Raw genomic sequence first — 27,991 nt, forward strand, 5'->3', positions numbered from 1 at the left:
GTGGCAAGTTAGGAGAACTAATGTAGCAGGTTGGGAGAACTAATGTGGCAGGTTAGGATAATTAATGTAGCAGGTTAGGATAATTTACGTGGCAGGTTAGGATAATTAATGTAGCAGGTTAGGATAATTTACATGGCAGGTTAGGAGAACTAATGTAGCAGGTTATAATAATTAACTAGCAGGTTAGGAGAACTAATGTAGCAAGTTAGAATAATTAACTAGCAGGTTAGGATAATTTATGTGGCAAGTTAGGAGAACTAATGTAGCAGGTTAGGAGAACTAATGTGGCAGGTTAGGATAATTAATGTAGCAGGTTAGGATAATTTACGTGGCAGGTTAGGATAACTAATGTAGCAGGTTATACTAATTAACTAGCAGGTTAGGAGAACTAATGTAGCAAGTTAGAATAATTAACAAGCAGGTTAGGATCATTCATGTAGCGGGATAGGAGAATAAGGTTATGGTCAGGAAAAGGGTTAGGCTTAGCTAAAGTGCTACAGGGACAGCAGGTAACCTAGCAGTTAAGAGTGTTGGGCCAGTAACCGTAAGGTTGATGGTTCGAATCCTTGACCAGACTACGTGAAAAATCAATCGATGTGTCCTTGAGCAAGGCACTTAACCCTAATTGTTCTGGATAAGAGCTTCTGCTACATTACTCAAATGTAAGTAGCCAAGAGCCAGTACAAGAGGGGCGGGCTTTCTATGGCGTGGGCGTTTCTTACCTCGTCTTGGCGAGGACACGGGTCGCAGTCAGACCTTTCTCACCTGTGAATGATAAAGTGGGTGGATCATAGTTTAGATATGTCCACCCCATTTCAGTCACGCCCAGCGCAGAGACAACAGAAAGGGAGATAATTGAGAAGGACATAATCTGCAGTAGGGTTTCTTGAGTTTGCTGTCGCGCGGAAGAAGTTGCCTTTGAAAACACGGAAACCGGTAGAGCAAACGAATTCACCCCGTAGTGCCTACAACCCGAGTAGAAGGTAAGTTGTTTTTAATCAAGGTTACCTATTAGTCGGTCCCTCCGTAATCCTCGTGGGATGAGATATGTTTATAATATGTTAGTACTCTCTTCGAGGTCTGTTGCGGGGAACTCTACGAACGACGACAGACAAGTAGGTTATTTTTTTATTAGTTCTGTGTCATGTGCGCGTTTGCGTTTTTATCGCGAATGCAGATCGAAAGGTGACGCGTCCAGCAGCATCCGCACTACTCGACGTCAAGGTAGCCTTGTCACTGCTTCAGGTGAGAACGTAGTCGGTAGCAGTAACGAAGGGACACTTGGAAAGATTGCAAACTAACGTTACATTGCTAGTTGATGGGATTTAATATTTACTCTTTCTAGTCATTTCACATTAGTCCCGTCAAACTTGCACTGTTGCAGTTTGATTTTAGCCATTGAGTAAAGCTAACCTGGATAGCAGCATCTGCAAGGGTAAGCCAATTGTAGGCTACCTATACAAACAATGATTATTTCACCTTGTTAGTGATAAGTAATTAACAATGACAACACCCAGCCAATGTCCAATCCTATGCTCTGTTTCCCGAACTTGGTGGCTATTCCAAACCACAGCCATCAACTCTGTAGTAGTGCACTTTACGTTGACCAATCATTTCACACTAGAAGGTGAGCTACCCTACACTAAAGCTACCCTTCAAAAAACACATGGTTTACTCAACTGAAGGCTAAAATACACTTTGATTAAATATGACCCCAAAGTGATTTGTTCTTTAAATTTGTAGTCTGACATTTCAGAAAATGTAAAAGGTATATTTTAGCCTATTAAACAAACCATGTTTCAAGTGAGAATTAGGCAGGTCTGATGTGGAAAAATATACATTTGCCTACTAAATATTTAACTTGCTAGTTGGACTAAATGGAGTACACTGCTCAACACTGCCAATGTATCTGATGTTTGCTTGTCTTGGTTTGAAGTTGTAATTTGAGACCGTGGCTTGGAGGGTTGGTTGGAGCACAAAATGCACGCACGCCCTGATATGGATCTGCCCTAAGGATACACAATTTGCACACACTCGCATTCAAATGGTTTTGGCACCTGAAATACTGGGTCTCGTGTTTGTTGTTTCGTATGGTAAAGGTGTGTCATTCAACTATCAACTGTTGAGCCAAACCTGTGTTCAGTGAATGTCCTACTCAGGACACTGCGCTGTCTGCAAGCTATTTTAGCAGAATGCAATGTTCCTGGTAGGAATCAAGTCTTTCCTTGGGGACTAGACCATACACACCTTAAAATAGAATTATATGATTAGTACATGCATAGCTGTTATGCAATCATATCTGCCATCTTGCTTAGTTACTTCCCCCACCCATTTTATTATAGATACTAACACTGTTAATGCCGGCCTCTCCTAGTACCTGCATTAACTAGATGATAAGAGACAGCCTGGTCTCAGACTACACGTAACATAGTAAATGTAAATCCGGGGGGGACTCAAATTAGTATGATATGTTACATTTGGTATAGTAGGGCACCAGGTAGCCTAGTGGTTAGAGCGTTGGACTAGTAACTGAAAGGTTGCAAGATCGAATCCCAGAGCTGACAAGGTAAAAAATCTGTTCCTCCCCTAGGCCGTCATTGAAAATAATAATTTTTCTTAACTGACTTGCGTAGTTAAAGTTAAAATAGTTACGTATGACAGAAGGTTATTTAAGACAAAAAAAATAAGTAGGGTGGTTGAGCGGGCAGAAGTATAAAGCGCATTTCTTGTAACCCAAAGGTTGTGTGTTCTCATCACGGGCAGTTTTAGCAACTTTCCGACTACTTTTTAGCTACTCTGAAACTACTTGGCATGTTGGCTAACCTTAACCACCTAACCCCAGCTAACGTTAGTTACCTAGCTAACAACAAATTGAAATTTGTAACAGCACATGAAATGGATGATGGACATCCACAAATTAATACAAACCATACGAAATGTAACATCATACTAATTGGAGTGTCTCAAATTTACATTTGACATTTTCCCAAGAGTCAAGATTTTAAATAGGGGGCATTAAGCCTACCTGGCGTGCCAGATGGGTGATGTTTGCACTGTTGGGACTATGCCATTGGTTCCATTGTGCCACGAAATTAAGCCCAGCTAGTATTCGACCGATTTTTCAAAATGCTGTTTGTTTAAAACCAGGTGTGTTGAGGTCACCACTGGCTAATGTCTAGCTCTGACAGACCTGCCCTGCTGTCCTCAGCAACACGTTTCAACACCTCTACACACTTGTGTTCTTGGCCTCCATTCAATCCAGTCTTTAGCTTGGCTTCCCCCTGCCCTTTTAACATGCCACCTGCAACAGCTTGAGCTGTAGGACTTTATTATGCTGTCTGACAACAGTTTTGAGATACAATGACTGCATAACATAGGTAAATGACACTGGTTGGTAGCAGAGTTGGATGAGTTGCCATACGGGATTTATAACAGGGTTTCCTAACCACCAGGTCTAGTCCCCAAGGAAAGACTTGGTAGCATTGGCTACCAGGCCGCCAAATACATTTCTTATTTTTCCCGCTGGTTTAGGACTCATTTTCTTACCTTTGTTTTTCAAATACTTTAATCTAATTGGGCAACTGCAAGACGAACCATGCCGAGGTCCCTCGAGTGAATGGATAAGGAGTTGTGTTAAAGGGCAGTTCTGCCACTTTTCAACCTCAATCATTATCTCCAGTGACTTTTAAACTTTATGTGCATTTTTCAAATATGTAGATGGACACTGGTGTTGTGCTGGAGATGATGGAAATTAGGTTGAAAGTGGTGTAATTGCCCTTTTTAATTGACACACTAGTCATTTGAGTTGGCAAGCCAGTCATACGAGTTGAAAGGTGACTAGGAAATCCTTGACAGCCACAGCCCACTGCATGGGCTTACACTCTGATCCCCTTAACACTGTATGACAATGGGTACCATCAATTGTGGATGTCAGTGTCCTTTTCTAGACTGAAGTTGGGCAATAAGACCCTCAGGAAATGCATGTGTCAACACTGCAACACCATATCACGCAACTTCCTGTGGAAGTTGGCCCACAGTTTGCACTTTGTTGCTGAAAACCCACGTTCATGTGAAAGTCTTTCGTTCTCATCTTGTCTGCATTTCCTCATGTTTCCCACGAGAACCCATTCCTCCTATGTGTTTCAGATGGGGCTTATGTACATGAGATCAGCCTGATTCCCAGATCTGTTTGTGCCAACTTCTTGTCAGTCAGTGTCATTTTTCGGTCTGAGTGACAAGGAGTTGGGATCAGGCTAGCATGCCTGGGCCATCATGAGTGGGAACAGTCCTGATTTTTCAGCTGTCTACTCACTGGTTTTCTCTGGTTTAGTAGTCCACTCCTGCTGGCACATGTAGTGAGCAGCCAACAGCATGGACACAGATCTTAAGGTGATCCTCCCCCTCTGTCTTTAATCAGAGCATCAGTCTGAGCCCATAATGAACTTAGACACCTGGATGTTATCCAGCTGGATGTTATCGCTCTGTCCCTCTCTATCCCCCTTTCTCTCTGTCCCTATTATTTCACACTTTCTCCCTTATAGGGGGGACATGGGTTAGAAACACAACACTGTTTAGTGTCACCACCTCTGGCACTATGGGTACATGATCAACACGCGGTGATGTTTTGCTTGGAAGCAGGAGAAAACCTTGAAATATATGCTGATAGATCTGGACACAGCTTCATTAGCCTTCAACCAGTATAAGGCAGCGTTTACACAGACATCCAATTCTGATCTTTCTTCCACTTATTGGTCTTTTGAACTATCACTTAAGATCTTTTCGCATAAGATCCAATTGGTCAAAAGACAAAATGGGAGTTCTGAATTGTGCTGCCTGTGTAAATGCAGCACAAGAGGCATAGCATTATAATGGTGGACAAGGCAACCCTGTACAAGTTATGTAATCCTAAAGATAATGATCTCACCTGGAATGTAATTACAATGTTATCATGGAGGTAAAAACTGGTTACGACTGGGTGTTGTAGTCTGTACTTGTAGCCTGAGGCCATGAGTATGTACACACACGCGCACACACACACCCTTGAAAGGGTCATAGCTAGAGACGCAAGCAGATAGAAATAGAAATTGACCTAGAATACCTGGGCCTGTATTCATAAAGCGCCCCAGTCTAGGAGTTCTGATCCAGGATCAGCCTTTTGGATCATATTGAATAAGCTTATGGACAGGTGGGCCCTTATCCTAGATCAGCACTAGAGCTACTCGGAGACGCTTTATGAATACAGGCCCAAGGATAGAAGGGGGAAGTAGTAGGGTAAGATGTGGATCTGTCTGTGTATTCACCAATTTAACCTGAAGAGTGAAGGTATTCTTAAAGAGCCATGGTGTCTGTTCTTAAGGGAGTGGTGGCTGAGTATAATGAAATGTTTCTGTCTAAACTTGCTCCAGACATTCCTCACTGGCTGTCCTGTTTTCTGTTCCCTTTCAAAGGAAGTTAGGGAGCCCTCATTTGTCTTCCTCTGACTGGTCCACCGCTCTTTACTTGTCTGTAAGACAATGTTCTGTAATACATGACAGCTGGAGTGCATTCGTTATGGCACACCGTAGCAACATTTTTTTTTTTGCAACAACACACCAAGCGATTCTTATTAGAGTAAGTTCAGGTAGTACTACCCTTCGATGTTGTCAACTTCATCGAGCATAGGCATCAAGCTATAACGGGAGTGTTCTGTTTTTGGTTATTAAGGAACAGGAAGACAACAAGGGGAAGGTTAAGGTGCATCTATGGAACAGTTGTGGGAGAGAAGTGCCCATCTCTATGTAGGAAGCAGCAGGAGTGAGAAAGACCAGCTTGTAAGTGCCAAAGGTCACGATGGAAAGGTGTCACTGGTTTTGTGTGTGTGACTCCAATGACGTGTGCATGCACAATTCCTGATTGTCACAACCCATTTAGAGTCTGATCCAGTTTATGCTTGGCCAAAGTCAGTCCATAACGCCTCTTATGTCTCATGGGGACAATCTACCAAGCTTACAGAGGATCATCCTCATAATACATCCTCATAGTACAACCTCTAGCATGCGCGAGCGTGTGCGAGCGGGGGTGTGTGAGCGTCCTCTCATACATGGCAAATATTCCTGAGAAGCCCATTTCATGTAACACATGTTTTATGTCACGCATAACAATGCATTTTCAGCAAATGGGAATCGCATGTTTAACATTGTAGAACAAGCTCATGTTCAGCGTTCTCAACAATGATCACCTGTTCTGAAATGGTTACAGTCATTTGATATAGGTCCATGCTGCGCATATGACCTGAACTTAGACAGGTTGAGTGAATTATACACTTAAACATTTCACTCTAACGTCGTCTCTAAAGTGCTAAATCCAAGGAATGGGACGCCGTATGACCAAAATAATTACATCAGTTGAGTTGTACCTTTTACTCATTTGGTCTGAGCTGCACCTGCATGCTGTTTGTGGTTGCCCCTCACTTTAAAGTAAGGCATTTCGACCAAAATAGTAACAATCTTAGGTTAGCTCAGCATGTCTGCATTTTTTTTTTTCCTCCTCTGGACACTTGTCCTATTTTCCCTATCCATTCTACAGCCATGTCAGAAACAAATCAGTTATTGTACAGGGAGAAGCTGAACTCGATAAATCCGGTCATGTGTTCAGTACAAACTCATGGGCCAAACCATGATCATCAATTTATTTTTCACTGGGTGTTTCCATGTCTTGTGTTTTTCCTCTCTGCTCTACAGCCACTATGTTCTGGCTCACGTTCCTTTCTCCAGCCTACCTCCTGGGTGGTCTTATTGTTTGTTATTGTCTTCATCCTACAGCCACCATGTCGGAAGCGGACAAGTTCCTCTACAGAGATAGTGGGAAGGTCGCCAACCCCCTAGACCAGGCCGACTGGGCCACCAAGAAGCTCGTATGGATCCCTTCGGAGACGCTGGGGTTCGTGGCCGGCTCCGTCAAGGAAGAGAAAGGAGAGGAGTGTCTGGTGGAGCTAGCCGACACAGGCAAGAAGGTGACTGTGAACAAGGACGATATCCAGAAGATGAACCCTCCCAAGTTCAGTAAGGTGGAGGACATGGCTGAGCTCACGTGTTTGAACGAGGCTTCAGTGCTGCACAACCTCAAGGACCGCTACTACTCTGGCCTCATCTACGTGAGGGTTTTGCATGCTTCAAATGCACATATTTACATAAAGACAGAATCCACATAAATACGCGTAAAATAACACAGGTATACAGAAAACCCTTATCCAGAACAATTTACATTTCTGATAAATACACAGCACTCTGGACAACTGATTTTTGTAACGGTTTTGTAACTTGGTATAGATGGTTAGTGTTGCCTGTGTGCTCAGTCCCTTCTCTTGTAACTTTCAGACCTACTCTGGCCTCTTCTGTGTGGTGATCAACCCCTACAAGTACCTTCCCATCTACTCCAAGAACATCATAGAGATGTACAAGGGCAAGAAGAGACACGAGATGCCCCCTCACATCTACGCCATCACAGACAACGCTTACAGGAGTATGATGCAGGGTGAGAGAATGTGATGCCACACACCTGTGCCACATACACACCTGTGACGCGCGCACACACTCACATGTATTTTCTGTCTTCTATTTCAGATCGTGAAGATCAGTCCATCCTCTGCACGTAAGCTATGTCTCTGCTCAATCTTCCCTGTTTTATTTATGCTTGTTGTCTAGCTCCGATGAGATGTCTTTTGCCGTCTGTTCCCTTCAATCAGCAACTCCTGTTCTCTCCCTCCCGCTCTCATTTCTATCTAATTTCTCTCCTCCCTTTTTTTTCTCTCCTTTCCTGCAGAGGAGAATCGGGAGCTGGAAAGACAGAGAACACCAAGAAAGTGATCCAGTATTTGGCACACGTTGCCTCTTCCTTTAAGTCAAAGAAAGACCAGGTTAGTACCAGTCCTCCTTTTCACCTCCTCACTCCCCCTCTTCCTACACCTCCATTCTCTGTCCTCTGTAGTTTTCCTGTTCTGCTGCTCATTTTCTCATCCCCCTGTACTTATTCCAGGTAGTTGTTCCTAACATTCCTGTTTCAGGCCCGGACCTGCCTGACTCGCCTCCCTGTAGTCACCAGTGCTAGTATTCATAAACCGTCTGAGGGAGTGCTGATCTAGGACCAGTTTTAGCATTTTAGCTCTCAATATGAGCGAAATTACATGGACGGAGCGACCTGATCCTTGAGCAGCACTGTTTCCTACTGAGACGCTTTATGAATAGAGGCCCTTTTCCTGAATTCAGGTTGTTGAATACAGCCCATTGACATTGGATGGGACTGTAATGACTGTTGCATGACACTGTATTAGTTTGTTTTACCACTGTAGGCTAGTACTTGTGATAAACTCTTTTCTCTTATCCATCGTTCCCATCTCTAGGGTGCAGCGTTAGCACATGTGAGTTAATCGCTCGCCATCTCTCCCGCTTGCCAGCGCCCCCCCCCCCCATGTACATGTATGTTCTACTAACTGCAGTCTGTCTGCAAGCTGTGTGGTGGTGTAATGTACAGGTGAAAGGATGTATTTGAGGTGTGGTGAAGTGTTAGGCTGAAAAGAGTACTGCGGGATATTTCAAATGACTGCATAGTAAAGCAGATCAAGTAACAATGCTTCGGACTGTTTACACAGGCTGCCCAATTCTGATCTTTTTTCTTTTCTTCACTAATTGGTCAAAAGACCAATCGGATCAGCTCTGAAAAAGATCTGATATGGAGTGGGGGGGACATCAGAATTGGGACGCTGTGTAAAAACAGCCCTAGAATCCAATTTAAGTTGTGTGTTTAGCCATCAGCAAAGTGCTCATGAGTCAGGCCACATTAGTAGTGTTTGTCTGACCTGTCCCACTCCCTGGCCTTTGTCCACCTCATCTGGTTGGTCTTAGAACAAGTGGACAACAACAAAAGCTGATTTATCTGTTTTGGGTGTTCTATGCCTGTGTGCTGTCTTGGGATCTTGGCGACTGTCTCCGATGTACTTTAAGCGCTTATCTTTTATGCTTGTAAGGCTGGGCTTGTGGTTGGGACGGGAGAGTGTGTCGGAATGTGGAATATTTAACATGAATGAGTGTGGGGGTTTATTTGGAATTTATAGCTTCCCTGGGGTCATACTTTCTTGGTTTGTTTCATAATGGTAGCATATCCTGCTGTTTACTGCTTAAAGCTATGCACACCTGCTAATTTATGTCTATGATAACTGATCTAAGGCAATATACACTCGGGACAGTTTCAGGTACACCATCACATTCACAAAAAAATGGTTTGCTCCTACAGACTGTGAGCCACTAGCTGTGGCTTGCTATAAAAAGCAGGCAGACGAGCTGTGAAGCATTCAGTTGCTGTTTGATTGAATGTTAGAATGGGCAAAACGAGTGACCTATGACTGAGTGTGGTATGATTGTTGCTGCCAAGCACCCCGGTTCCAGTATCTCGGAAACGGTCGGCCTCCTGGGTTTTTCACTCACGACAGTGTCTAGGGTTTACGAAGAATGGTGCGACAAACAAAAAACATCCAGTAAGCGGCCGTCCTGTGGGTGAAAACAGCTTGTTAATGAGAGGTCGAAGGAGAATGGCAAGAATTGTGCAAGCTAACAGGAGGGCCACAAACAGGCAAAAAACGGAGGAATGCATAACTCCTCTATCCTTGTCACGGATGGGCTATTTCATCAGACGACGACACGGAGTTCCACTCCGATCAGTGGCACGCAATCGCCAACGCTGGACACTTAAGGAGTGGAGAAACATTCCTTGGTCTGACAAATCCTGGTTCCTGTTGAGTCCTGCTGATGGTCAAGATTTGGCGTAGCACCATGAGTCCATGGCCTCATCCTGCCTGGCGTCAACGGTACAGACTGGTGGTGTCATGGTTTGGGGAAGAGTTTTCCTGGGGCACATTAGGTCCCTTGATACCAATTGAGCAACATTTGAACACCACGCCTTGTAGAATTGATGCCCCGGGTCCAACCCGATACTAGATGGTCATACCTAATAAACTGGCCGCTGAGTGTACGTGTGAATAACATGGCTATTGTTCCACGACAAATGCATGGAGTCAAGTGGGTTTTCCCAATGCTTCTCGCCAAGATGAAATGCAATGCTTGCAGCGATGAATTAAGGAGTTGCAGCATCTTACTGCATGAATGCCCATGTTGAGTCATCCTGCCATCCTACTGCCATAATGATAACATGTGGTATACCTGTGAGTATATTTGTGAATATACTGCATCTATATGTTTTTTCACCAGGGGGAGCTAGAGAAACAACTTCTGCAGGCTAACCCCATCCTAGAGGCCTTCGGAAACGGCAAGACGGTCAAGAATGACAACTCCTCCAGATTCGTAAGAACCTTCTTTTTTTTTCGTCTTTGCGCAATTATGTGGCGGCGATAATGACGAGACCAATATTGACTGTAACTGGATCCACTGCCACCTGGTCATACAAGTGACAAATCTCGCCTTCTCTCTCTTTCTAGGGGAAGTTTATCCGGATCAACTTTGACGTCAATGGATATATTGTGGGAGCCAACATTGAAACTTGTATCCTTTTGATCAATACGTCTTCATAGTTCTTGAAGGACACGTACAGCCTTCAAGCTAGAATCGTTAGTTGAAAAAGCTGAGGGATGGGCTTGGATAAATAAACACACACAAATTCATGGCTAGAGCTATGGGTGTGAGGACTGACCATCCATGATGGCAACATTTTAGTGTCAGCCATGTCTTGAAGCTATACAGTGTTTAACGTTTACATTTGTTTACAAACATTTGGAGTCAAACAAGCTTCTATTTTGGGTCCTGGGGCTGCACGGCAGTATAGCTAAGCTAATGAGGCAGTTTAAGTTATTCTTCAAGAATCAATGGGTAAAAATCACTAAGTCCAGAAATAGGTGCAGCAACAATGGATTGTAGCTTTAACATCAAATATTCCACAACTTATTGGTTGTCTGTGGTGGGGTTTTCTTTTCTTGACGAACCATGTTGCCAGATCTGCTGGAGAAGTCCAGAGCCATCCGGCAGGCTAAGGATGAACGAGCCTTCCACATCTTCTATTATATGCTCACAGGAGCTGGGGACAAAATGCGCTGTGAGTGACCAACAAACTCGTTTTATATCAATGTTTATGCCGTGTCATTTTTTTTGGGGGGGGGGGGCAATTATTACATTTTGTGTCATTATAGCAAAAACTCTTATCCAAAGTGACTTGGAGGAACAAATAGGATGAGTTCCTTGCTCAAGGGTACATTGAACCAACAACCATTCGGTTACTGGCCCAACGCTCTTAACTGCTATATGCCGGCCGTTATTATTAGTATAATGTAAAATAAGTTTTGATTTTAAATCAAATTATATCCAGTAACACTTTTTACTTGAAGCCTGCAGATATATATATATATATATATATAGGCTCGGGAGAGAGGAACAGCGCGCATCCAACCCGGAAGCCAGCCGCACCAATGTGTCGGAGGGAACACCGTGCACCTGGCAACCTTGGTTAGCGTGCGCTACTCCCGGCCTGCCACAGGAGTCGCTGGTGAGCGATGAGACAAGGATATCCCTACCGGCCAAACCCTCCCTAACCCGGACAATGCTATGCCAATTGTGCGTCGCCCCACGGACCTCCCGGGCGCGGCCGGTTACGACAGAGCCTGGGCGCGAACCCAGAGGCTCTGGTGGCACAGCTGGCGCTGCAGTACAGCGCCCTTAACCACTGTGCCACCCGGGAGACCATATCTTCCTTTTATAATGGCTTATGTGTTTTCTCTTTAACCAGCTGAGCTGTGTCTGGAGGACTACAAGAACTACCGGTTCCTGACCCACGGGAACGTGACCATCCCTGGTCAGCAGGACCGTGACCTGTTTGTAGAGACCATGGACGCCTTCAACATCATGAGCATCCCAGAGGAGGAGCGTATAGGTACACAAACTCCCCTCTGTCACACCTGATTCTTAGCCTGTAATAGTACAATATTCAAATAGCTTTTTCAAGATCAATGCAATTTCTGTAAATAACTGATATATTGTGATTGATGGTCTTGTACTCCATCAGGTCTTCTGAAAACTGTGTCCGCCGTTCTCCAGCTGGGTAACATGAGCTTCAAGAAGGAGCGCAACTCTGACCAGGCCTCCATGCCTGATGACACAGGTACTTTACATCTGTTTTTCACTAATCATTTCTGGGGTTCCCCCAGGATCGGTACTGGGTTCATTTTTTTGTTTTAGTTCGTCAGTAACTCAACTGGTTCTACTAATGAAGAGCTCTGTGATTTAATTGAATCAAGTGTGTTCTGGGTTGGAACAAAAGTGTGCACCCTCTACTCCACAACTTGGGTCCTTAATGACACTTTGTCTCCTGCAACCCTCCTTCATGGCTTTGACAATCCCTTACGTTCTCCATTCATCCAACACCAACCACTCACCCACCCCTTTCTCTCTCCCTCAGCGGCCCAGAAAGTGTGCCACCTGCTGGGCATGAACGTGACCGACTTCACCCGGGCCATCCTGTCCCCCAGGATCAAGGTGGGCAGGGACTACGTTCAGAAGGCCCAGACCCAGGAGCAGGCTGAGTTTGCGGTGGAGGCCCTGGCCAAGGCCTCCTATGAGAGGATGTTCCGCTGGCTGGTGATGAGGATCAACAAGGCCCTGGACAAGACCAAGAGACAGGGAGCTTCCTTCATCGGCATCTTGGACATAGCTGGCTTTGAGATCTTTGAGGTGAGATGAAGATCGTGGGAAAGGGGTTTGTTTGTTGGTCATTGAATACAAAACAATGGATTGGCGTGAGTGGTCATTGATTGTCAATTTGTTTTCAAAATGCATCTTTATCTCTATTTAGATGGTGCGTGGACATCATTACTGCTTCTCGCGTTAAGATAAACGTTGCATTTCTGAGTTTCCACCAACAAGGTCTGTCTAATTCATGTGTACCTTCTGTCTTTTCCCCGCTTTCTCCTGTAGCTGAACTCGTTTGAGCAGCTGTGCATCAACTACACCAACGAGAAGCTGCAGCAGCTGTTCAACCACACCATGTTCGTCCTGGAGCAGGAGGAGTACCAGAGGGAGGGCATCGAGTGGAGCTTCATCGACTTCGGCCTGGACCTGCAGCCCTGCATCGACCTCATCGAGAAGCATGTAAGTATATTGCCGCTACCACCTCTTCGCTAATGGACCTGAGGCTTATGTGATTTGTTCTGTTCCAAATTACACGTTGTCTTTGAACAAGCATAAACAGCAAACCAAATACAAACTTAGGCATTTTTTTCTTCACAAAACCAATGCAAGTCAATATCCCCTAAAGTTAGCATGTCCTGCACAACCCAACATGCACTGAATTTATGTCTCCACCTTTCTCTCTGCTGTTCCTAGGCCAGTCCTCCTGGTGTGCTGGCGCTGCTGGATGAGGAGTGCTGGTTCCCCAAGGCCACGGACAAGAGCTTTGTGGAGAAGGTGGTTCAGGAGCAGGGCAACAACCCCAAGTTCCAGAAGCCCAAGAAACTCAAGGACTCTGCCGACTTCTGCATCATCCACTACGCTGGAAAGGTCAGTTTACCACTCGTGGGGAATCTAATTGGGTGGTAAAATGTGGGACTTTATGAAAGTTTTCAGAGATCCTACAACTGGGTTTTCTGAAGAAACTTAGTTTTGCAACCCTTATTTATCTTGAACCTGAGACTTGGTAATACCACAACTTGACTGGTCAGCTATGTGATCACAAAATGGTTCCTCCCCAGGTGGACTACAAGGCAGATGAGTGGCTGATGAAGAACATGGACCCTTTGAATGACAACGTGGCCACGCTGCTCAACCAGTCCACTGACAAGTTTGTGTCGGAGCTTTGGAGAGACGGTAAGTTTCGCGAGATACTGAGAGCTGACTAGACCTGTGGCGTCTGAGGGGAGGAGGGCTCCTAATGATGGTTATCAAATGCCTGAAAACTATTCATTATGAGCCATCCTCCCCTCAGACATCTCCACTAGACTAGAAAGTAACTGGGTTGGGCTGTAGACTCATAGTGTCACCTACTGTTGGTACATGGAACTGCATGATTGGTGTTGGCCAATAGAACTACAGCAACCTTTCTGTGTTTGAACTGAAACTATATGGTGAAAGAACTGCAGGAAAGATGATAAGTGTTATCTATGATCCTGTTGCTCCTTTTCATTCTCTCTCAGTGGACCGTATTGTGGGCCTGGACAAAGTTGCTGGGATGTCTGATGGGGGGATGCATGGGGCCACAAAGATCCGAAAGGGCATGTTCCGCACCGTGGGCCAGCTCTACAAGGAGCAGCTGTCCAACCTCATGACCACTCTCAGGAACACCAACCCCAACTTCGTCCGCTGCATCATCCCCAACCACGAGAAGAAGGTATGGTGTCTACAGACACCAACTCTTCCATTGATCAAAGTGTTTTTGACTATAAACTTAAATAATAAATATATGATAAATACGAGGCACAGGCAGTTGGTCTTTGCTTTAGCACATATACTATAACATTTATATTTAAAATCCTGCCTCTTCACTTTGTCACTCAGGCTGGTAAGCTGGAGCCCCACCTGGTTCTTGAACAGCTGAGGTGTAATGGAGTTCTGGAGGGTATCCGTATCTGCAGACAAGGCTTCCCCAACCGCATCGTCTTCCAGGAGTTCAGACAGAGGTAACTACGGAAACTTATCTTTGTGTGCTCATCTCCTACCTATCAGCTTCACTGTGATCAGACTAGTCTGTTACTGTTTTTCAGTGTCTTACCTTAAACTTCTCCTGTTTTCCCAGATATGAGATCCTCACTCCCAACGCCATTCCCAAGGGATTCATGGACGGCAAACAAGCCTGTGTGCTCATGGTAAGAGGCGTCAGAACAAACCATCATTCAGCAGTCTTCCAATGTCATTCCCAAATGTCATCCTCTCTCTCCTTCCTCTGCCCAGATCAAGGCCCTGGAGCTGGATTCCAACCTGTTCCGGATTGGCCAGAGTAAGGTGTTTTTCCGGGCCGGTGTCTTGGCCCACCTGGAGGAGGAGAGGGATATTAAGATCACCGACATCATCATCAGCTTCCAGTCCTGGTGTCGTGGATACGTGGCCCGCAAGTAAGGAATTTGTCATTTAGAGCAGTAGGTTTGGCTTGTGATTTTTCTACTGTATATTAGTTGGTGTGTGAGCATTCTATGCACACATATTCCAATAACATCATTTATATTGGTGAACTTTTTTTATTTTCTGTCTCCAGAGCCTTCACAAAGAGACAGCAGCAGCTGACTGCTATGAAGGTGATCCAGAGGAACTGTGCTGCTTACCTCAAACTCAGGAACTGGCAGTGGTGGAGGCTCTTCACCAAGGTAGACACACTGTTGCAAATCCATATGGGAGCATCCTAATATCAGTGTTGCAGACCTCATCCCCTACTCCTCAGCTACTTGCATTGTCTTGAGTCCCCGTCCTCTTCCCCTACTCCCCCAGGTGAAGCCTCTGCTGCAGGTGACCAGGCAGGAGGAGGAGATGCAGGCTAGGGAGGATGAGCTGGAGAAGACCAAGGAGAGGCAGCAGCAAGCTGAGGAGCAGCTGCAGGAGTTTGAAGCCAAGCAGCAACAGGTATGGAGGGTCCTTCTAGTAATTCTATTTCTATGGATTGGACTAAGCCCCAAATGTAAGGTAATGACTTGGTACACTCAGAATGATTATGAATTGGTGCCTTTTCAATATGCCTTATTGGTGTAGTTTCCCAGATTGACTCGTCCTGGACTAAAAAGTATTTATCTGAGTCACCATTGAGTTTGCTATTTAGTCCAAGGCTTAATCTGTCCAGGAAATCGCCCCTAGTGTCTTATACATTGTTGATGGATGGAGTGAATTACTTCCATCATAAACCAACCAGCATTTCAGCCTTGCTGTGTATCATTGCCCTGTTTCTAACACATGCCCTTCCCTCCCCAGCTGAATGCAGAGAAGCTAGCCCTGCAGGAGCAGCTGCAGGCGGAGACGGAGCTGTGTGCCGAGGCAGAGGAGATGCGCTCCAAGCTGGCCACCAGGAAGCAGGAGCTGGAGGAGATCCTCCACGACCTGGAGTCCAGAGTGGAGGAGGAAGAGGAAAGGGTCACCCAGCTACAGACCGAGCGGAAGAAGATGCAGACCAACATCACGGTAGTTTTTTTTAGTTTTATATATTATTTATGGTGGACTGTAACTTTCCTTTAATTGAGCCTTGTGGTCAACTTGTCAGACAAATGTAAAGATATGAACTTGATTTCTCCTATTAAATTGCCTTTGCAAATTGTCAATTTTCACTGGTTTTCATTTTCCCTTCCATTTCACCCTCCAAGGGGTGTGGTGCTTTTAATGAACTTGGAGAGGAAGGGAGTGATAGAAGGATTTGAGGTGAAAACATCTGAATGAAAACGTTCCATCTCTCTCCCTCCGTCCGTCTGTAGGACCTGGAGCAGCAGCTGGATGAGGAGGAGGCAGCCAGGCAGAAGCTGCAGCTGGAGAAGATGACCACAGATGCCAAGCTGAAGAAGATAGAGGAGAATGTCATGGTGCTGGAGGACCAGAATAACAAACTCAATAAGGTTTGTAGTACAAGTTGATGCATTAGCATGTTTTTTTTTCAGACGGATGGAAGAATAAAATAATCAATTAGGCAGTTATTCATTCATCCCAGCAATAAAGCAAGTAGTCATGGACCAATTTTTATTCAGAGTAAATTAGGGGGGTGTGTGGGGTTATTTGTTTACTTGCAGGAGAAGAAGCTGTTGGAGGAACGTATCTCAGAGTTCACCACCAACCTGACTGAGGAGGAGGAGAAGTCCAAGAGCCTGCAGAAACTCAAGAACAAGCACGAGGCCATGATCACTGACCTGGAGGGTAGGTGGACCGTAGACATACAATGACATAGATTCTAAGTTTGAGGTGAACCACTTTTCCTTGTCTCTTATCCTTCGTCTGTACTGATTTGAAAAGCGCCGGTGAGGGCAGTAGTATTGAGACAACCCTGGTTTCCTCTCCATCAGACCGTCTGAGGAAGGAGGAGAAGAGTCGTCAGGAGCTGGAAAAGAACCGCAGGAAGCTGGAGGGGGACTCCACGGAGCTGAATGACCAGATGGCTGACCTGCACGCCCAGATAGCTGAGCTCCGAGCCCAGCTGGCCAAGAAGGAGGAGGAGCTAATGGCTGCGCTGGCCAGGTGAGGGGGAAGGGCAATGCTTGATTGGAGAAAGGGGCCTAAATTCACTTTCTGATGTGTGTATTTTTTACATTTTATAAATGATGCCGCATGTATGAAGAAAGAAACGCAGGGCCACATTTAATTAGCTTGCGGCCCGCATTTGGTTGGCCTGAACGAGATGTTTTACTTTCCATTGAAAGAGTTTGATCTGCTGTTTATTAGGATTTCATTTAAGCCCATACAGTAAAACCAAAGTCGAGAAAATCATCTTGTATGACTTTTAATTTCAATGCTTTACACTCTAACCCCCATCCTTCTTTACTCCCCACCACCCTCCAGGATAGAGGAGGAGGCCGCGGCCAAGAACACGGCCCAGAAGAAGATCCGGGAGCTGGAGGCCCAGCTTTCTGAGCTGCAGGAGGACCTGGAGCTGGAGAGGGCTGCGAGGGCCAAGGCTGAAAAACACCGCAGGGACCTGGGAGAGGAGCTGGAGGCTCTGAAGACTGAGCTGGAGGACACACTGGACTCCACTGCAACACAACAAGAGCTCAGGTACTGGGAGCGTGCATACACACACAGTTAGAGGTGAAGGACAGTGGTTTATCATGCGTAAATGTCAAGTGTTAGTTATAGACCATTACCCGTTGAGAAGACATATGGGGCCAGTCCTCAATTCCCCTCTTCCTCCACCACTTTCAATCGCTCCGTCCTGTTGTTCAGAACCAAGCGTGAGACTGAGGTGACCCAGCTAAAGAAGGTTCTGGAGGACGAGGCCAAAGTGCACGAGCAGCAGGTGGCGGACATGAGGCACAAACACAACCAGGCCTTTGATGAGCTCAACGAACAGCTGGAGCAGGCCAAGAGGGTGAGGGCTCTTTTTACTGCATTATACTGTTCATATGTAGGCATCATGGGGTGGCAGGGTAGCCTAGTGGTTAGAGCGTTGGACGAGTAACTGAAAGGTTGCAAGTTCAAGCTGATAAGGTTACAAATCTGTCGTTCTGCCCATGAACAGGCAGTTAACCCACTGTTCCTAGGCCGTCATTGAAAAATAAGAATTTGTTCTTAACTGACTTGCCTGGTTAAATTAAGGTAAAAAGAGAAAATAATAATAATAATGGGAATTTCTCTTTTGGGGTGGGGGGGGCATGACTGTGTGAATGGTGGAATCTTTATTTTAATTCTATAATGCCTGTCGATTGACCGGTCAGCCTGTAACAGTCAAGGTTTTACTGTAATAGTTTGTATTTCATATTGAAGTTTTCCTCAGCATGACCTTTATATAACCAACAGTACAATATGAACATGAACTCTTTCTCTGAAGTAAAACAAGCTTTACGTTATAGTATTTCGGTAGAGAACCGCCTATGTAACCTCCTGCCCATGTGTCTGCTCGTTCAGAACAAGGCATCAGTGGAGAAAGCCAAGCAGGCTATGGAAAGCGAACATAATGAGCTGGCCATCGAGCTGAAGACCCTGACCCAGGGGAAGAGCGAGTCAGAGCAGCGCAGGAAGAAGGCTGAGACCCAGGTCCAGGAACTGCAGATCAAACACTCTGAGAGCGAGAGGCAAAGGAAGGAGCTGGCCGAGAAGGTGGCCAAGATGCAGGTAGGTGTGGACTGGATGTTGGATACTGTGGCTTGGCTGTTGCTGATGGAGAAAGGGATGACATGAGGCAAGAGGGTGAATGAATGGGGTATCCAGAACACTTTGGGCGATTTCAAAGTATTATGTTGGTGGATGGATAGATTAACATTATACAATAGTATTTGTCACATGCACCGAATACAACAGGTGTAGTAGACCTTAGAGTGAAGTGCTTACTTACGAGCCCTTAACCAACAATGCAGTTCAAGAAATGGAGTGAAGAACATTTTTACTAAATAAACTAAAGTACAAAATAAAGTAATACAATAAGGCTACATACGGGGGGGGGTCGAGGTAATTTGTACATGTAGGTAGGGGTGAAGTGACTGCATAGATAATGAACAGCGAGTAGCAGCAGTGTAAAAACAAAAGGGGGGGGGGTTAATGGATGGTAATGAATATATGCATTTATATTAGGGATCATGGATTGACGTGGTTCTGGAGGATGTGGTTAAATGGCTGTTAATTCCTCCTTTCTGTGTCTTGTCTAGTCTGAGCTGGACAACGTCAACAGCGTGTTGAGTGTGGTTGAGAGCAAGTCCATCAAGGCAACTAAAGACTGTTCCACTGTGGAGTCTCAACTGCAGGATGTACAGGTACGGTCACAGACGCGCGCACACACACCCATGTTGTGCTGTTTAGAAACGGCCTTAAAAGCACACTAACCATATTTTCCCTCCTTTTTGTCTTTCTAGGCGCTCCTCCAGGAGGAAACTCGTCAGAAGCTCTCCTTCTCCACTCGTCTGCGTCAGATGGAGGATGACCAGAACAACCTGAGGGAGACGCTGGAGGAAGAGGAGCAGGGCAAGAAGAACACGGAGAAGCAGCTCCACACCCTCCAAGCTCAGGTTAGTACCAGCTCTACACCCTCGAAGCTCAGGTTAGTACCAGCTCTACACCCTCCAAGCTCTGGTTGCTAGCTCGTTCCTCTGTCCCTCTTATCTCCATAATACTATCCAGTTTTGTTTCCCCTATCGTGCATGTATTACACCACCTTACTGAATGCTTACAGAAGTCTTCCTATTTTCTCAAAATCCAGATTTGAACTATGCCACCTTGTACGCTAGGACATACAGACCATGAAGTCTGAGGCATTTAATGTATTTTACGTATTGACATGACTTGATGCTTTAGCTTGACCAATCGGCACTACCGGTACATTTCATGTGCATCTCTTCCTCTCCCTTTACCTTTTTCTACCGAACTTCTCATACTCTTCCCTTATCCTCAGCTGACGGAGATGAAGAAGAAGATGGAGCTGGAGACCCAGTCCCTGGAGGGGGCGGAGGAGAACAAGAAACGTATGCAGCGGGAGCTGGAGGGCGTGGTCCAACAGCTGGAGGAGAAGGCATCGGCCTACGACAAGCTGGACAAGACCAAGACCCGTCTGCAGCAGGAGCTGGATGACATGATGGTGGACCAGGACAACCTCAGGCAGACTGTGTCCAACCTGGAGAAGAAGCAGAAGAAGTTTGACCAGGTGAATTGTTTGATGGGTGATGATGGCATAGAGGTTCTATAGCATCATATGATGATGAATAGATCAATCGTTTTCGGTTCATATTTGCTTCGAGCACTATCAAAACAAAAAAATTGGATTTGACTCTGTCTTACTAAAATACCTTCTCGCCTGTCCCTGTAACAGATGCTGACTGAGGAGAAGAGCATCTCCAGCCGGAATGCTGAGGAGAGGGACCGGGCTGAGGCAGAGGCCAGGGAGAAGGAAACGCGGGCCCTGACTCTGACCCGCGAGCTGGAGACCATTAAGGACCTGAAGGATGAACTGGACCGAGCCAACAAGGTCCTCAAGGCAGAGATGGATGACCTGGTCTCATCGAAGGACGACGTTGGTAAAAGTGTAAGTCCGATCACGAATGTTGTTGTGGAACTATTGCTAGTGGGTGAATCAAGTTCTCAATTCATTGCGTCCTGCCTTATAGACTCCTAAAAATGCAAATCCAGTCTGACCTTCTCCTCCAATGTGTTTTGCAAATCGTGAGGATAGTTTGGAACATTTCCAAATGCCGCAAAATGTGAATGCACCATTCCTCCCTCATTGTTGAATGAAGATGTTTTTATTTTATCCCTCCTTTTTGCATCTTGTGCAGGTCCACGAGCTGGAGAAAGCGAAGCGTGCCATGGATCAACAGCTGGAGGAGATGCGCGTGCAGCTGGAGGAGCTGGAGGACGAGCTGCAGGCCACGGAGGACGCCAAGCTGCGTCTGGAGGTCAACATGCAGGCCATGAAAGCCCAGTCCGACAGGGACCTGCAGGCCAGAGACGAGCAGGGTGAAGAGAGGAGGAAGCAGCTGGTCAAACAGGTACTGGGTTGTGTTCATTACATGCCAATTAGAAGAAAGCAGTCTGAAACCCGGAACAGACAACTTATACAATAAGAAATGCTAATAAAATAAATAAAATAAAAAACTCTAACCTAATAAACACAACCTTGGATCTGTGTGATGTTCCCCAGGTGCGTGAGATGGAGACCGAGCTGGAGGATGAGCGCCGGCAGAAAGCCCTGGCCACGGCTGCTAAGAAGAAGCTGGAGGCAGACCTGGGAGAGCTGGAGGCAGGCATCAGCATGGCCAACAAGGGCCGTGACGAGGCCCTCAAACAGCTGAAGAAACTGCAGGTAATACAGAGGCACGCACACAGGAGGGCAGTGAGTTTTGGGCTACTTTTTGAGGCACTCTGCTTTTACTGGTATTTCTAGGATTGTTTGTGTTGCTACATGTAGGAAATGTTTTGTAATTGACACAAGCTGTTTCCAGTCAATTAAAAGGTGTTGGCTTACCAGTCGCTAGACCCGGGTTCGAGTCTCGGTCGGGGCTACCCCCTTAATTTGCGACATTATACTTCCATGGTTGGTTTCATTGACTCTCCCCTTTTTTAACTGACCCTAATTGACCAATTTATTTTTCCTACGACTTCCAAGTCCGTTGGCGAGGATCAGCTTGTGCAAATTGAGGTATAGAATCAATGATCTACAAAAAGTATTCCCTGCCAAATAGGTTTTGTGCATCGCGTTATGTTATGGGGGTGAAGGTTAGTTTTAGGACAAACACACTACCATGGTACACTACCACACTCCATCCCCAGGTGGCAGCAGCAACTGGGTTAAGATGCTGAGCTAAGCCTTTATTTGCACATAGGTGCTGCCAGTGAAGATGATAGTCAGTGTCCCAGCTGGCATAGCTTGAGGCTGCTGGTTGTGTTTGTTGGCCACGAGGCCTTTTGTTTTTAGTTTGGGTATACCTTCTGTAGGCATTTGTTTTGTCACCACCTGAACAAATAATAACCTGCTTGGACTGGCCGACCAAGTTGTCATGAAGGCGCTGGACCTAAGGTAAGGTGGCTTGTTCCTGGGGTGTGTTCAGTTATATTGAACATTTGCTATGTTGTGTAACTGTCTCTCCTGAAAGACGTGTTTCCCCAAAATGTTCTTGAAGCTACGTTTGTTCCATGTGGTGGGGTGTTGGCTCGAAGCATGAAGTTACTTATTTAAAAGGATAATGCAAGATCTTCTACAAACCCAGAATCTGATGACCTTGTGGATACCATTTGTTTGTCTCTGCTTGCTTGCTGTCTGAATGAAGTTGGCAGTTTCGTGAGCGAATGCTAACTATCTAAAGTAAGCTAGGAGATGTTTGGCGCAGTGCTAGTGAGTTTCAGCTGATGGGTTTTGGTCAACAAATGTTTGTGGTGGCGGCCATGAGGTTAGAACATTGTTTGCAGCTGGTATTTATCTACTGTAGGGCATTTAAATATTTAAAAAAATGTAATCTGTTTTGCAGGATTAGATTTCCCAGTTGGGAGTCTGAGTATCTGTTAGCACTAGGCTAGTGGCTAACTGTTGCTATGGTTGGTAGCATTGTGCATGGCATGCTTTTTATTATATTTTTTTCCCCCTCGCAGTGGTTCTCTTAGGCTTGGAGCATGTGCATGTTTTTGGTTAGCGGTGAGCTAATGGATAACTTGTCAGTTGATTTATTGGTTTTCTTTGGCATACTGATTTTACCTATGGGGGCATTTGAGCCAGCAGTGTATTGTGTAGGGGTAGAGGATGTTGGAGTTTCCTCAAGCTAATGAGGGATCAGTTATTGCAGGTGGCAGAAATGGTAGAGGTTACTTTGAATGGTCAGTGCTTTTTGTGCTCCTTGGTACATCTCAAACCTTAACCCCTACTTTAAGTATCTTTTTCAACTTCAAATGGGAGACGTCCCAAGGATCCCAGATGACGAGGATTGTTTAACAGACAGGTGCGTTTTTCTCCGCTTGTTGGGTATGGCGTGATGAATGACTTATTTAAAGGACAGTGGTCATGCTAACAGGGTTCCCTAACTCCCTTTGTCAACTGGTCATTCAGAACAGCACTTGATTAAATTACTTTCCACTTTGTTTTGTACTGAATGCAGCCCGAGCATAGTTTCTCAAGGGGCGTTTTGAGTTAAGCCCAGTTTGTAAAGTTAATCATCTTTAGAGTGCTGATGGGAAAAAAACGATGGCGGTGGATTTGCTAAACTAGATGGTGGCTCCCAGGAAATTCTTGTCTCTAGCTGAGACCTTCTGGGCAGAGATGTGTGCCTTCTGCAGGTTGAGAGATTTGTGTGTCTGTTTACAGACATGTTTCTTGTCAAAGTAGCTAAGGTTGTGGTTCCTCAGCAGGCTGACCGTGAGCTTGTTTGGGTGTCAGATTTATCTGACAATTTTCTCACTAAACCGTGTGAGGGAGATTCTTCCCAGTCGTGATGCTAGTGTGGATCTGCTGGGAGACCTGATCTGTTTTTTGCAGGGTTTCACTGCTGTTTTTGTGAGGGGAATCAAGAGCTTGAAAAATAGTTTGGAAAAGCCAGATCCACTGGTTTTGACATTTCCTGTTGAGGCGCGGTTGACAGTTCCTGTAGCATGTAGGCTTAGTGAGTCTCCTGTTAAAGTGGAAGAAAGTGAGGATATGGCTAGCGGTTTCCTTCCAGTGAGTACTCAGGGCTGAGGAAAGAGGATTTGGGGAACAGGCTTGTTCCTAGTGACTTTTCTGAAGTTGGTTAATGTTCACTTGTCCCTGGCGGTGGTTGCTCTCATCGGTGCATGCATATCAGATGGCACTTGGTGCTTGTGACCATGGACCTAGTTAATGGATTTGGTCTCAGTTTAGAACCAGAGGGGTCACAGCTGGTCCCTTGAACAAACCAAGTCAGACTTTTAGCAGGAAGTAATTACCTGAGTGCAGAGCTGTAAATTTGATGGGTTTTTGTTTTAACTAGCTTCTTGTTTTGAGAATGGTTAGATCTCTCACATACTTCTCTATGCACCAAAAGTGAGTTGAAGGCATGTTTTAACAGCTGTTAGGTTTACACTGACAAAAACGTAGTTCACCGCTCACTACAAATTAGGCAGTGTGCGGTCTTTTTCAGTAGAAGGATACCAAGCCCTACAGTCTGGTGTGGTACTTGACTCAGTCCTTTGGTTCTCTCCTATACAGGCCCTGTTGAAAGATCAGATGAGGGAGCTGGAGGATCTGCGTCTGTCCAGGGACGAGGCCCTCAACATGGCCAAGGAGAACGAAAAGAAGGTCAAGGCAATGGAGGCTGACACCATCCATCTCCAGGAGGTATGTCTGTCTGCAGGGCTCTGGCTCACTGTCTCCATCCCCACTGTCTGTTCTTATACTCCTCTCCATCTTCCATAGGAGTTGGCGTCTGCTGAGCGAGTCAAGAAACAGGCCCAGACAGAGCGGGATGAACTGCAGGATGAGCTCAACAGCCACAACGCTAAGAAGTACGGCTCAGACACCTCATAGAAACACTATGAAATTGCATTAATTTGCATGGAATTTGCAAGGTCTGTCATGGTTTTCTTCCTCCCAACCAAAATGTTCCCCCCCACCCTCAGTTCCCTGACGGTGGATGAGAAGAGGAGGCTGGAGGTTCGTATCGCTAAGCTAGAGGAGGAATTGGAGGAGGAGCAGTTGAACACAGAGATGGTCAACGACCGCTTGAGGAGAACCACACTGCAGGTAATGAACTGATTGCAAAGCAGAAGAGCTGTAGCGAGGAAAGTGTTTCATTTATCTGGGTTAGTCACAAGGACATGAAGGGAAAATAGGGATTCTGGTTGAAGAATAATTGAGTTTGTGGTGTTTCAACCGGAGTCATTAGAGCTCTATTTGTAGGAAAAGTACACTGAGACAAATACACCATGTCTAACGTTATGGGCTGGCCACTACATTGTCCAATTCATCTCAATGCATAGTCTTGTTCATACCTCCACACACTCCGCTCTAGACTGACCAGCTGACCATTGAGCTGACGGCGGAGCGCAGTACCGCCCAGCGCCTGGAGGGGACCCGGGCCCAGCTGGACCGGCAGAACAAGGAGCTGAAGCTCAAGCTGCAGGAGCTGGAGGAGACTGTGAAGTCCAGATACAAGGCCTCTATCGCCGCCCTGGAGGCCAAGATACTGCAGCTGGAGGAGCAACTGGACTTGGAGTTCAAGTAAGTAAAAACCATTGGTGCGGTCTCCCTTGGTCTTCCCTCAATTCCTCACGTCCTCTCTCCTTGTTTCCTTTTCAATGTATTGTAGGAGAGGATCCAAGGTCCCTCCCCTTTGACTAACCAATGAATTTTGAGAAGCAGGTTAGGAGTAAACACCCCTTCATGAGTCATGTCTTGACTTTTTTTTTCTATTCTTAGGGAGCGTCAGCATTCGTCCAGGCTGGTCAGGCGCACGGAGAAGAAGCTGAAGGAGGTGCTGCTGCAGGTGGAGGACGAGAGACGCAACACCGAGCAGTACAAAGCAGAGGTGGGTCTACTCTGTGTAGAACTCAATCAGTTACCTACTCCAACATCAGTTGCCTACCCCTATATCAGTAGCAACATGGGTGTAATGTATATCAGCGAAGGCTGCTGAATTTCTATAATGGAGCGAATGGCATCAAACCCATATGTTTGTATTTGATATCATTCTACTCCAGCCATTACTAGGAGCCCGTTCTTCCCAATTAAGGTGCTACCAACCTCCTGTGGTGTGTATAGTCCCAGGTGCAATGTAACCAGACAAGCGAGACGACGGCTGCAAATTCTATTGTAAAGATCTGGGGAGTTAATTATTCAGATTGTGCAGACCTGTCCTATATCTGGGAAAACAACAAACCCGCATGCTGTATAGCTGCAGCCCACTGAACCACCTTGCACAGTCACTGTATAGTGACTCCATAGATGGATACATATATTTGCAGCCACTGATCGAAGGTCCTCTGCCTGTACTCCACAGGCGGACAAGGCGAACAACCGCACACGTCAGCTAAAGCGTCAGCTGGAGGAGGCAGAGGAGGAAGTGACACGGGCCAACGCCAACCGCAGGAAGCTGCAGAGGGAGCTTGACGATGCCACTGAGTCGCAAGACGCCGTGACCCGAGAGGTCAGCACCCTGAAGAGCAAGCTCAGGTATGGTCCATCCCTCCCTATATTCATTAGAGTGAAATGTTGCACAAGGTTTCGTTAGAAATGGATCGTGTAGAGCAGGGTTTCCCAAACGTGGTCGTGGGGCCCCCCTGGGTGCACGTTCTGTTTTTTTTCCATAGGTGTAGAATGTATGTCGGGTAGAATAAGGGATCATGTCAGAAATGTGCTTTTGGAAACATTCTGAATTCACTGAATACAACAGCCTTTTTATAGTTATGGTGTTTTTGGCACACCTTTTTACAGAAATACAATGTGTTGGGTCTTTCGACTTTGAACAAGCATAAAAGGATCTCAAAATGTATTTAAATAATTGCAGTCATAAAACCTGTTACCAAATATCTCTGAAGTCGTTGATTTACTCTTTGCAGGCGCGGGGACTTGCCTTTAAACATGCGCCGTGTCATGAATCGCACAGGCATGGGGGACAGTGATGAGGAGATGGATCTGACCAGCGACGCGTCCAAGCCTATACCTGAGTGAGATGAACGTGACAGGAGGGAGCAGCCAACTTTTACAGGGACCATACTGGAAATGCAACATTTATCATGGATTTAAATAGTGCATTCTATAGCTGCCTGCTCCATCAGCTATCCTTGCTATCATACAAATAATTGTATACCAAGATTTATACTATTCTCTTCCATGTCCATTTTTGACTGTTTTGTTCAGGTCGGACATCTGAGATCGTTCTCATAGATTTACTCATTCACATTCAATCTGTACAAGGCATTTTGTGCTTGTGTGCAAAACAAATCTGTGGCCAAATTTATATTTTCTCATGAATGTGACTTTTTTTTTTGTTGAGGCTAGCGTTCCAAATATGTGACTTTCCAGATCCATTTTTCTACTCAGCCATTTTCAATATTATAAAAAGTATATTATTCAGACATTGTTTAGCTGCTTAAATTGTTAGTGTGGCTAGAATACACCACTATCTGCTGCAACCTCTTTTTCCCTTGGAACTTGTATGATAGTGTTTCTGCCATCTTTCGCTGTGCACATGTTTTTGTCTTTATGAATGCAGTGATTTAATATGGGTTATTAGTGTTGTATCATGTACTTCTGGTGTTTGTTTTTTTTTCCACTGGTATTTTCTGCACACAGTAGTACTTCACTTTTAATCCACATATTGTAGTACTTGCATCACATTAGGACATTTGTACACCGTTATTACGTCTACAGTTAAAGCCTGCACTTTATACCTAACGGTCACATAGGAATGGAGGTGGTACATACACTGAGCATAACTGCAGCCTAAACACTTGCAAATCGTATTATGCTGAAACGTGCGTGGTCTTCTCCGATTTAGTTATTGGTCTCTTGAAATTGACTGCTTTGGGTTGATCCATGTGCTCTGCTAAATAGGGAGAGTGGTGGTGGGTTAGATGGCACTCTTCTTTGCACATGAGTGGCAGTGAATACTACATGGTGTGAATTCTACTTCATATCGAAGAATAGATACTCTTAATCTAGTTCGGTCACTTTTTTGCTGTTATCGCACTTTCACATTTCAATTATTGAGTTTCTAGAGATTCTGCAAGATCTAGTGGGGATGTATGCTTATGTGCAATTTTCACTGTTTTAATGAATTGTAACTGAGGGGTATATTGACAATTTGTTTTATTTCAGTATTTTATCAGATGCCATGTGTCAATAAAATAATATTAAAAGGATATGACTGCAATATTTAACCCTGAAATTAATTAATATTGATGCAGTGAAACCATTTTCTCAC

The 27,991-nt window shown here is 45.4% G+C and overlaps 1 protein-coding gene across 2 annotated transcripts; it reads left to right on the plus strand.

The window, feature by feature from the left end:
* Positions 1–679: 679 nt before the first annotated feature.
* On the plus strand, positions 680–27,929 carry LOC110493551 (myosin-10). Of its 2 annotated transcripts, XM_036949469.2 has the most exons (41): positions 683–983; positions 6,801–7,132; positions 7,356–7,512; positions 7,602–7,629; positions 7,801–7,894; positions 8,378–8,395; positions 10,239–10,331; positions 10,466–10,529; positions 10,978–11,076; positions 11,764–11,907; positions 12,040–12,135; positions 12,433–12,704; positions 12,948–13,121; positions 13,356–13,529; positions 13,721–13,835; positions 14,162–14,355; positions 14,523–14,644; positions 14,761–14,830; positions 14,916–15,076; positions 15,217–15,325; positions 15,447–15,578; positions 15,921–16,127; positions 16,415–16,552; positions 16,724–16,847; positions 16,994–17,165; positions 17,487–17,699; positions 17,868–18,012; positions 18,549–18,755; positions 19,286–19,390; positions 19,490–19,642; positions 20,026–20,274; positions 20,440–20,652; positions 20,903–21,115; positions 21,268–21,429; positions 24,277–24,405; positions 24,484–24,572; positions 24,687–24,810; positions 25,079–25,287; positions 25,486–25,594; positions 26,066–26,238; positions 26,625–27,929. In XM_036949469.2, the coding sequence occupies exons 2-41, from the start codon at positions 6,806–6,808 to the stop codon at positions 26,734–26,736; spliced, it is 5,889 nt and encodes a 1,962-aa protein (XP_036805364.2). In that variant the 5' UTR covers positions 683–983; positions 6,801–6,805; the 3' UTR covers positions 26,737–27,929. The 2 variants fall into 2 exon arrangements, with proteins under 2 accessions (XP_036805366.2, XP_036805364.2); XM_036949471.2 differs by lacking the exon at positions 8,378–8,395 and having other exon boundaries at positions 680–983.
* The last annotated feature ends 62 nt before the right edge of the window (positions 27,930–27,991 follow it).

This window comes from Oncorhynchus mykiss, chromosome 17, assembly GCF_057628025.1.
Source record: "Oncorhynchus mykiss isolate SJ-2025 chromosome 17, ASM5762802v1, whole genome shotgun sequence".
Taxonomy (NCBI): Eukaryota; Metazoa; Chordata; class Actinopteri; order Salmoniformes; family Salmonidae; genus Oncorhynchus; species Oncorhynchus mykiss.